The 11,000-nt window shown below is 54.3% G+C and overlaps 1 protein-coding gene across 5 annotated transcripts in view; it reads left to right on the forward strand.

The window, feature by feature from the left end:
- TTC28 (tetratricopeptide repeat domain 28) overlaps positions 1-11,000 on the forward strand; it is a 681,749-nt gene that overhangs the window by 630,358 nt on the left and 40,391 nt on the right. For all 5 annotated transcript variants that reach the window (XM_019643162.1, XM_019643163.1, XM_019643164.1 and 2 more), the window contains one exon: positions 2,507-2,647. In XM_019643162.1, coding sequence (XP_019498707.1) covers positions 2,507-2,647 — 141 coding nt within the window. The remainder of the gene's footprint in view (positions 1-2,506; positions 2,648-11,000) is intronic.

Below are 11,000 nucleotides of genomic sequence, written 5' to 3' on the forward strand. Positions count from 1 at the left end.
GCTACCTCATAGGGTTGACATACAGATAAAGTTAAATCCATGCAAAAATACTTTGCACATTATAAAATGCTCTGCAGCATAAGTCATTCAATCATTCGGCATTTGCTCGTTACTTATCTTCTGCATGCCAGGCGCTGTGCGGAGTGTGAAGGGCCGTTTGCAGATTACATGGGTGGGGAAGAGTAGCAGCCTAATGGCCTTTCCCAGCCCTCAGCATGGTTCTCTGAGGCAGAGACAAGCCGTTGGCCCGGAAATCACACCTCTGTGCTGGTCCTGAAGACTGTTCTACTCTCAACACTTCTCTCGGGCTTCAGCTCCTGGGAGCCTTTCCTAGTGAATGGACCTTTGCAAGGAACACGGCTGAGTCAGAACTCCGGTACCTGATTCCCAGGCATGTTAGTCTGGGTTCTCTAGAAAAACTGATAAAAGTGAAGTGGCATCTTAAGTTGCTTAACCATAGAGCTGGGAGGACTATGGGGTAGAGCTGGGCCCCTTGTTAACTCTCTAGTCTTGACTTCCTGTTGAACTTTGTGGTAACTTCCAGGGGAGGGATGTGAATAAAGGGGGAAGCCATGTTGGGCTCGTCTCCTTTTTTGCACGTGGGTGGCTGGTTGAGACACTGGCCCGGGAGTGCGCTTGTATGCTTTCCCTGGTGGCTTTGTTTCTTTTTCTTTTTCCTGAATAAACCACTACTTTTGGTGGATTTACCTGGAGAATATTTCTGGCCAGTTGACAATATGTGCACAACATACATGAAAGGGTTTGTCATAGGGAATTGGCTCACATCATTATGGAGGCTGAGAAGTCCCAAGACATGCAGTCAGCAAGCTGGAGACCCAGGAGAGCCGATGGTGTAAGTTCCAGCCCAAATCCAAGTGTGAAGGCAGGAGAAGACCAGTGTCCCAGCTCCTAGACATGCAGAGAGAGGGGCTTCTCTCCTAGTCCACCTTTTTGTTCCAATCAGGCCCTCAGGGGATTGGGTGAGGCCCACCCACATTGGGGAGGGCAATTTGCTTTCCTCAGTCTACTGATTCAAAGGTTAATCTCATCCAGAAACACCCGCACAGACACACCCAGAATAATGTTTGACAAATATCCAGCCGGATACTCCAGGGCCCATTCAAGCTGACAAAAAAAAAAAAAAAAGTACCATCACACCAGGGTTGATGTTCACGTACAACATTCAAGTTTACTAGGCAGCTTCACCTGCTGGGTCTCATTCAGCTCCATTAACGACCCAGTAAGGGTCTCGTTACCCTTCCCTGTCATGTAATGCTGATGTCACAGGCTCACCAGCCTGGCTGTTCGAAGCAGGTCATGTTCACCTTAAACCCAAATCTCCATGCGGGAGCCTCTTTCCTCTGGGAGACAGGAAGCCCGTCCCTTCCCAGATCCCACTTCTCCAGCACGTGAGAGTCTGTCTTCTGCCTCCAGTACCCTGGTGCTCTCGACTCTTCCACCCCTGTCCTTAGTCAGCAGGAAGCTTTAAACAAAGTTGTCATGTAGCTGAGAGTTGTCTGTGGACTAGATGTCATCAGCATTTCCCCAAAGCCTGAATGGAATCATGCCAAAGGGAGCTGGGGCTCAACACACAGACCTGCCTTGCTGTCCTCAGTGGATTGTGATGCACCGTGAGGACGGGACAGGGCAGTCGCAGGTGGCAGCAGGCGGCAGCGCTCCTGAAGACACCTCTGCTCCTGTGGTGTCTCTCTGGGTCTCATAGGGCCACAGTGCACGGCTTTTACATTTAATAAGCCTTTGTCATTTTAATAATACTGATGAATCAGGGCACTCCTGGGTACTTCTGTTTATTTAAAACCCATTGTGAGGTGTTCTATTACAGCCTGTCAGAGGGGAAATGTGAATTTATTAATTCAAATATTATAACATCCTCATGCTGAGCTTAGAAAATGGGCTCCAATCACAACGTTTCTCAAGCCCACATTTCAAACAGTGCTTGCCCTGCCTGGCATCTCAGCTACTGGTGTACATATCTGGTAAATGTCTTTTGAGGCTGTGTGTCCCCCAGGCCTAGCATGGTGTCCAGCACATGGTAGGTGCTTGGTTCCTGTTTCTGAAGTGGAATGGACTGGAACTCATGCTGGGAGGGTAGCCACACAGCCACACGCACTCTGAGAAGGATGCCCAGACACAGCCAGGGGTGCTGTTCCTTCAGCAAACAGTTGCTGAGCACCTAGTATGTGTCTGGTCTATGCTAGACACAGGGAGTATAGGACTGGCTCCGGCACAGCTCTTTCCTCTAGAGAGCTCCCAGCCCAGTGGGCGCCACAGCCAGAAACAGCCAAGCAGAGTGCATCTTGAGAAGCACTGGACAGAAGAGGGAAGAAGGCCACAGGGACGCTGAGGAGGACACGGGTGGCCTGGCCTCAGGGATGCACTCAGTACCAGGGGTTTGTCGGGCAGGGATTGGCACAGGACCGCACAGCAGACTTCCATAGCGCAGCACTTCCACTCTGATTGGCTTTCTCTGCATTTTTTCCCTCAGGGCCTGTGCCAGCAGCGAGACAGAGAGTGAAGCCGGAGACATCATGGACCAGCAGTTTGAAGAGATGAACAACAAGCTCAACTCGGTGACTGACCCCACGGGCTTCCTTCGGATGGTTCGTCGTAATAACCTCTTTAACAGGTACATGTGGGCTCTGTCCCCAGGCCCAGTGCAGAGCAGGGTGCCCCGGGCACAGATAATGTGCTTTTGGCTGGTGCTCCAGCTGGTGGGGCTCTGGTCCTGTCATGCATTTGCAGAAGTGAGCGTGACACTACCAGGGCCCTGTGCTCCTCGGGACCTTGCTGTCACAGCAGCACCTCTGGGTCAAGTGAGACGACAGTGCAGACTTGATGGGACGATCTGCATTTGGCTGGGAGGGGAGGCCCAGAGGACGGCTGGCCACTTCCTCCCACAGTCTTGGAGCTGTTTTCCCAAACATCAGGCAGGCCAGACAGAGTGGCTCTGCGTACGTACTTCTTTGCCAGCTTCTGCCTCTGACCCTTAGGTCAGGTGCCTGTGTTGACCTTCCTGGCCTGAGGCTGAGGGAGGCCAGCGAGAGTGGGGATGCCAGCAGTGCTAGAGGGAGCACTCATCCAGCCCCAGGCCCCCCGGTCTGCCCTGAGGCCCCATCGCCCCATTACGTGACCAAGGCCCTTAGTGACTTCCAGATGAGTTGAGATTCAAATTGCCCACCAACACACCCCTGCATCTTTTAATCATGGGTAATAGCCACGCTACATCCAGAAAAATGGGAGGTGGTTGAGGTTGAGGGATACCTGTCCCACTGTCGTTTGGCTCCCTGGCAACAGCAAAGCTCCACATTTGGGGAGAAAAACATTGTGGATGCACTCAGGTCCTTGCCACAGCCTGGCCTGATCAGGCAGCCGGTTGACCCTGGCACACAGGAGGGACGTGATGGTGCCCTGGGTGAAGGCAGCTCTGCCTGGCAGCCCTGCTGTGCGGGACACTGTGTGCCCAGCCTGTTCCTACTCCAGGCCCTGGTTTCCTCATTATTATGTTTCCTTATCGTGTTGTCAGGGTGACAAATGTGTGTTTACTTCCCCAGGGGTGAGCTGATCGGGAAGAGATCCAAGGGCCAAGGGTGTAGGAACTGGCAGCTTGGTTGAAAGGAGGCCAGAACTTTTAGCTGGTTCACCCCCAGTTCCTCCTCCTTCCCTAACCCCTTTAAAGGTGCACATCATGTGGGGACATGACCCGGTGCAAGGAAGCATGGGGGTGGGCCTGGACTCACCCTCCTCTGCCAGCTCCTTGGCCTGTGAGGCGAGTGATTCTCAGCTCTGCCAGGTGATGGGATTCGTGGTGGTGAACTAGAGTGCAGAGAGCTCAGCGCTCAGGTTCTGGCCTTGCCCCATGCCAGCTGTGGGTCACTGGGCAAGCGGTTTCACCACGGTCAGGCCCAGTGTCCTCGTCGCTGAAACAGGGACAAGCTTCCTACTTTGCAGGCTTCCCTTAATGGGGGAATTAAAGGAGCTAACATCTAAATAACACACTGACAGGCTTCCTAATGCACAGAAGGCACCATACCCAGGTGGCTTTGTACCGTTTTTCGTCGAGTAGGAAGGACGGTGCTAAACTTGAATTACTAGGATAATGTGAGTGGATAAACTTGGGAAGGGATGACATTTGTATGCACTTGTGCAGCAGGTGTTGGCACCTGGGGTTGCGGCCTCACCTGCCCTTCTTCCTCCTGTCCCACCTCATGTCCTTTACACGAGAGTGCCGAAGGCAGGCCATCAGACAGGTGTCCATGCTGACCTGGGCACAGGTGCGCCAGCAGTCAGGAGCCCCTCCTCTGGGTACCATGGCGAGAAAGGGTCAAACCAGGTGTGCCTGATATCCTAGCTCTCATCCCTGGATGGGAGATGGTGTGAATTTTGGATCATGGAGTTACTCCGTTTGGGAAAACGTGTCCTTCCAAGCAGCTCTGAGGTAGGTCCTATGAGCATAGTACTCCGGAAAAATCCATTGGTTCATTTAAACAGTATCAGCTGTGCCTGCAGCCAGGCTGAGGACTGGGCCAGCCCCGAGGCTAGGTGGGGAGCCACAGGCCTCACCGCCTGGCTGCTTTGCACCCAGCTCCCTCAGCAGGGCCTCCCCGGGCTCAGGGCATCAGGCCTGCCTCTAGGAAAGCGAAAGGGGTTGGAAGTAGTCTCTGCAGACCCTTCTAATCTTGACCTTCTAGAGGCTTCTGAGGGCAGATTAGATGAGGGGAAACGGCTTCAATTTTTCAGCTTTCAAGGCAGAAGGCGGTAAGGCCTTGGACAGATTCACGCCATGTGCTCTCTGCCACTTCCTGGAAAGCCCAGGAAGAGGGGGGCTCTGGCCTCCATCCAAGGGGAGCAGAGCTACTGGGGGAACCATGAAGGCAGAGGCATCCTTGCAGTCAGAATGGTGCGGGCCCTTGCAAACTTCCAGTCCCGCCTCGCGCCTCATAGCTGAGGGACACACACAGGCCGGGGAGGGTGGGGACCTGCCCAGGAGCGGTGCCAAAGCTGGCTTTTAGTTGTGCCTCCCAGCTGCCCTGCCTGCCTGTGCCTTCACACCTCGAGGCCTGCCAAGTGTGCTCCCCTGCCCCGTGTAGGGGCCCAGCCTTCCTTCCCGGCCCCTTCCATGTCCAGGGATCTCGGCTCCCAAGTGCTGCTTTGTTACTGAATGGAACAGCTAAGCAGTGGCTTTTCTGCAGACTCCTGATATTGACTGGGGCTGGCAAAGCATTTGTCCCCTGGAGGCCAGGGAGGTGAGGTGGAAGCAGCCATGTGCACAGGGCCTTGTATGCGCTGGAGCAGCACCAGCTCCCCTCTTCAGGGCTCTCCAGCTCCATGATTCATGGGTTCCTCTACCCTTTTGTTCCGCGCGGTTTGCTGGACTGGTTTGGCGAGGAGGCTGCCGCAGTTGACGCAAGCAAGGGAGCCTTGGCTTTAGAGATTCCTCTCTTGCCACTGCAGGACTTGGTCTTTGTTCTGCCTTTGTTTTCGAGTTTCTACAACCATTATGTTTCTTCTTGCCTGTGCACTTGGGCAGAAAATACATTTGCATGTCGAGCCCAGAGCAGGTCCCATTAGTGAGGAAAAACAAGGATTCTTTTCTTGTTTAGCACCCTGACCCTGGGTGGGCCCCACGGGGCAGAGCAGCAGCCCCCAGAAAGGCCTGTGCCTCTTGTCCTGCAGGATTCTTTGGAAGTTATGCTGAGGGCTAGAAGGTTGTGTGTGTGAGTGTGTGTGTGTACACCTGGGGCAGTTAGCAGATCACATTTGCTGCAGAAAAGGGAAGAAGAATGGGACAGGCTTTCAACTGCATCTGGATTCTAGGTCTTAGGGCCACACCTTGGCACTGAAAGTGCGTCCATCTAGCATCAATTAGGACCAGTATCCCAGAGCAATGTTCTGACTTCCTGTTGGGGCTTTCCTGTTTCCCAGAGATGAGTGGCTAGAGCTGAAACAGAGGACAGAAAAGTATTAAGTCTCCCTATTCTAAGGAGCAGTGCCACACCAGGCCCAGAGCCCTCCCTCAGGTCTCTGCACTAGCACCTCAGCCACACCCCCGCCTCTAAAAGGAGACTGGGTTGGGAGATCGGCAAGTGAGACTCCTCAGCTGGTTCGAGGTCCTCCAAGAGAATCAGTCACAAAGATGGGGGAGCCTGCAAGAAAAGGAGGGACGCGTCGCCATGCCATGGAACCAGCCTGCTGTGACTGGTACAGGGAGAAGCAAGACTTAAAGAGAGAGCCCGCCATGGTGTGGTCTGCGTGCCCGCATCTAATGTACAGATGTATGCCGTTCCCAGTGGGTAGGTCACACGGGCTCAGCCACTTGCTGTTTCCCCACCAAAGAGTCTGCCTGCTGGGAAGAGGAACTCGGCAGTAGGAGTTATGGGGTATGTAACCCGTGGAAGAACTAGGGGGACAGGGGAACCAGAGCTGGCTGCCTGTATCAGGGGGCGCCCAGGAAGGCCCCTGCAGGGGGACACATGGAGGGGTGACAGCAGTGCTTGCTCTCCCCTCCTCCACCCCCTCTGCCCTCAACACCAGAGTCAGGCCTGACAGTGGGGAGGGGGGAGCCCACCCTCCCCTCTAAGTCCACGAGCAGAAGCCTGGCCTGCAGTGGAGCTGGGTGGGGATGGGGTGTGCCCTGCATGGGAGGTTGGGGAACAGCAGTGACTGGAGAGAAATAGACCTGTCCCCGCAGGGTCAGCCTGGTTAGGAAGCTGGAGCCCATGCAAGCCACTCGTGTGCGCGTGTCTGTGTGGGCGCATGGTTATGGTTCTTGATAAGCATCCACATCGTGCGTGCCTCCAGTGCCGCCCTGAAGGAGCTACAGCAATGCCGCCCAAGTCCGCTGTGGGCCGGGAGGCCCTGTACAGACCGTGTTGCATGTGTGTGCCCTGTATTCCTAAGTCTAGGCGTTTTTCTGTGGTGAGGCACAGAGTGGAGGGGAGAAACCCTGGGCTCTGGGCTCTGACAGACCTGGACTTGAAACCTGGCTCCAGCTTTTATTATTATAGTGGGTGACCTTGAGCCTTTTATTGTTCCATCTGGAAAATGGGAATAATGATGCCTGCGGATAGAGTCGTTATGAGAATACAGTAAATGCGATGATGACTAGGCAGACCCTGCTGTGTTGTAAGTATTGGGTTGTCGGAAAAGTCATGGCGCATTTTCGCAACGAAAAAGAGAAAAAAATACATCATGACTCTTCTGACAACCCAATAAATAGTTTCTTTCTCTCCCCGCTTGGGTCTGAGGTTTCTATGGCACCGAAGGCCCCTTTTGGGGGGGGGGGGTGAATCAACCACTTTTTGAATCAAATCTTTGCCCTACAACCTGATTGAGTAGCTTGATTCTCTCTCCTCCTGCATCCTGTCTCTGGCCTCCAGATACCAGAAAGCCTTTGAATAAATACAGACTGATGACCTGATTGGATATCAGTTACAGCCATAGCCCTGGCCTTGAGTCTTGAGGTTCCTTACTCCATTCCGGCTGGTGTCCTGCCAGCCCTTCCTCTGCCCCCTGTCGGTAGCTCTGTGGCTCCAGGCCAGAGTTCTGTCTGCTCTTCCACTGGCCCAACAAGGAGGTCGAGAGTTCTCTCCAGCCCTGACCTGGGCAGCCCTCACAGTGGCGATTCTGAGCAGGGGCCTCCCCTGCCCACAGCTGCTCCATAGGTGGGTCCATCACTGGGCTTCAAGCAGGAGCCTCTGTCCTCCCCAGGGCCCCCACCTGTCCCTGTGTGCTGCCCAGAGGCACCCCCCAGGTCAGCAGACCCCCCGTGTGCTGGCACATGCGCTCTTCCCGTCTGTGCTTCTCTCTAAGCAGCACACATGCAGATAAGGTGAGGTGTGAAATTCAGAACTCAATCAGAAATCCCTTTAAAATCAGGCCCATCAGGTAGTGACAAGTTTGTTCAGAATGTAATAGGATTCCCCCCAGGTTGCCTCTAAGTAGCAAGCTTGCCAATCTATCTTTAGGCAAATTTAATTTATAAATAATGTTTCCTTTACCACTTGTTTATTTGTTCACCTTCTTGTTCCAGAGCTTAAGACAGTTTACCAAACCACACAAACGCCACCAAATCATATAAAAAATAAATGCACGAGAAAATCAAGGTAGCGGGAAAATAAAGGTAGATGAGAGGGAGTGAAGTTTGTGTACAACAGCTGCGCTGTCGGCACTGCTGGCGGCGGGCTCAGATTGGACTCCAAGTCTTCCCAGCAGGCAAAGCCGAGGGCAGCCCCGCCGTGGTCCACCCTGACCCTGACCCTGACCTACGGCCTCACAGTCTGCATTCCAACAGCCTCCAGGGGCTGCATGTGGCAAGTGAAGCTGAAGGAGTGCTGCTCCCCCTGCTCCCCACAGCCGTTATACCCTAGTGGTCTCACGCCACGAAGCCCATCGACCCTGTACGTTTCTAGTTTCCATCCTTCAGTCTGTTCCTGTTGCCAGAACCGTTCCTTCAGACTTGCTCTTCTCCAGAAATCGCCACTTAGTGTGACCCTAGGAGCAAGCTCACAAGGTGTGGATGCTCACTGGGGTTACGCCCCGGTGCCAGGCTGGGCTCCCCGGCCCCCTCGAGGCTCCATCGCCTACGCCGCCCTCCTTACCACCCCCCTGGCCCGCAGGGTGCTGTTTTGCCTCCGCCCTCTGGCTGGAGTACAGTTCTGATTTGCTCACTGTCTCGCTCAGAGTCCCCTGGGCTCCCAGTGGAGCTGAGTTCAAGTGGCAGAGCTTGGCATTTGAGTCTCCACAGTCTGGTCCTGCCATCCTTCCCACCTCCTGTTCCTTAGCCCCTGTTCTAACCCGAGGGGACCCTGGCCCTGCCCTTTCCCACCTCAGGGCTTCGGCCTGGGCACAGCGACATGGCCAAAGAGGGCTTTCCCCTGAGATGCCCTCTCACACAGCCTCTTTTAGGAATCCATCTTGGATCACCCTGACTGGGACTAGTTTTGTCCTTCCCTGAAATTCTCTGACACATTATGTGTCAGGTCAGGGGCCGCCACTTATCGTCTTGTATTTTAGTTCCGTGTATCCACGTCCTCTCACCTCCTGGCTGCGCCCTCACCCAAGGCCCGACTGCACCTGATTTCTCCCTGTATCCCCCAAGGTGCATTGTACTGTGCCTTGTTTAAGGGGGTGCAGGTACTTGCTCATTTAGGGAAGGAGGGAGAGAGGGAAGGGAGGGGGGAGAGAAGGAAGGGAGGGGGGGAGAGAGGGAGGAAAGGATTGAGACAGACTAACAACAGCAATGATGATGATGATGATGATGATAGTGGTGACTGTCTGTTGATTAGTTACCAAGAAACCAGCATTGTGCTCAGTGCTTTACATGTGTTATCTTATTCAATCCCTATAGTAGCCATGAGGGGTAGTGTTACAGTACCTTTTTAAAGATAAGGGCACTGAGGCTCAGAGAGGTTAAATTAGTTGTCCAGGGTCACAAAGCTGGTAAGTGAGAGACCCAGCATTAGGATCCAGGCCTGTCATTCTCCAAAGCCAAGCCTCTAACCCCGCAGACCCCCAGCCATCTGACTCCTCTGCCAAACGATCACTTTGACTTTACTTGAATTCCTCAAGCGACGGAGAGCTCACTACTTCTTGAGGCGGTGCATTCTGTTCTTGGATACTCTGCTCAGCTCTGGAGGTTTTCTAGGAGCCTGTGAACGAGCCCTCACAGGTTTGTTTGTGAGAGGGAAAGCGTGGACCCACAAACTGCCTGATGATGCAAGGCCCTTCAGAAAGGGGTTTTGCTGTATTGCTAGACACGCATCAGCTGCACAGGCCACCACACACACGCCATCTTTTGCTCCCTCCATCCCCCACTGACTTCCTGGCTCAGGCCACCTGTCCTGACTCCCGAATGGGGTCAGCAGGTAAAGCCTGTGCAAGGCTGGCCTGGGTATCAGGTGTCTCCAAGGTGACCGTCTCCAGGCTTGGCTGTGGGGCCTCATGCCCATCACAGAAACAGCAGCCGGCCCCAGCAAATCACCCTGTGTGTGCAGAGGCTGTGGCTCCGGTGGGAGGGTGGGAGGGTGGGCCCAGACCCTCAGTGGGGCGTGTACCACAGCCCTTGACCTAGGCCACGAACCTAACATGCCTGGAAGATCCCAAGAGCTGAGGAGAGAAGCCACGTGCAGCCAAGACTCACCCTGCTCTTGAGAGGGGCCCTGCCTGAGCCCGCCCTGTCTCAGGCTCTCCAGAGGAGACAGCCAGGCCCAGTGAGCAGGCACTTGGTAGTTAAGGAGGTGAGCAGGCAGAAAGCGCCAACAGCTTATTGAGTAAGTGCTTAAAATGCAGCATTTGACAGCCTTCATCTCCCAGAGGAGGCAACCCTTCACGTGAGGATGTTCATGGTGGAGTCACTGAATTACCGGCATCAGAGTCCTGTTCTCAAATTGAATTGAGGCAGCTCTGGCTACTTGACTATAATGGATTTGCCAATTAATTTTTTCAATGGTGCCTTAAAACCCAGGTACTTGTTCAAATCTGAGGTCAGCTCTTATCCCTCGGAAGACACAGCTCAGCATCCAGAGCCCCGAGGGGATTTTGGAGCATCTTCATCAGGGCTGAGGGCAGGGAGGAAGGAACCAATGGTTTTAAAGGCAGGGATCCCCATGGAGCAGGAGCTCAGCTCACTGTCTGCCAGGGGCCCTCCCGAGAGCAATCCTGCTGTGAGACAGGAAGCCCCCACTGAGAGGTGGAGAGAGAGCAGAGGCAGAGCTCCTCTGGCTCACCCCTGCGCTGTAAGCACAGACCACGGGAAGCCACCCAAACTGCCCATTGGAAAGGGACAATGTGTGACAGAGACATCCTGAGAAGGTGAGGAGCCGTGCCTGAGCAGAGGAGGGAATACGAGCTGAGAAGAGGCAGGCACATCTAGAATGAGCCCATCGCCACCAGGAAGCAGCCGCCTTCCTCCTCCGCACCCCCTGCACAACCCTGACCAGGGGCAATGCCCTGCTCACAGCCGTGTCTGCCATCCTGGGGGG

The sequence above is a fragment of the Hipposideros armiger genome, unplaced genomic scaffold (genome assembly GCF_001890085.2).
Source record: "Hipposideros armiger isolate ML-2016 unplaced genomic scaffold, ASM189008v1 scaffold_75, whole genome shotgun sequence".
Classification (NCBI taxonomy): Eukaryota; Metazoa; Chordata; class Mammalia; order Chiroptera; family Hipposideridae; genus Hipposideros; species Hipposideros armiger.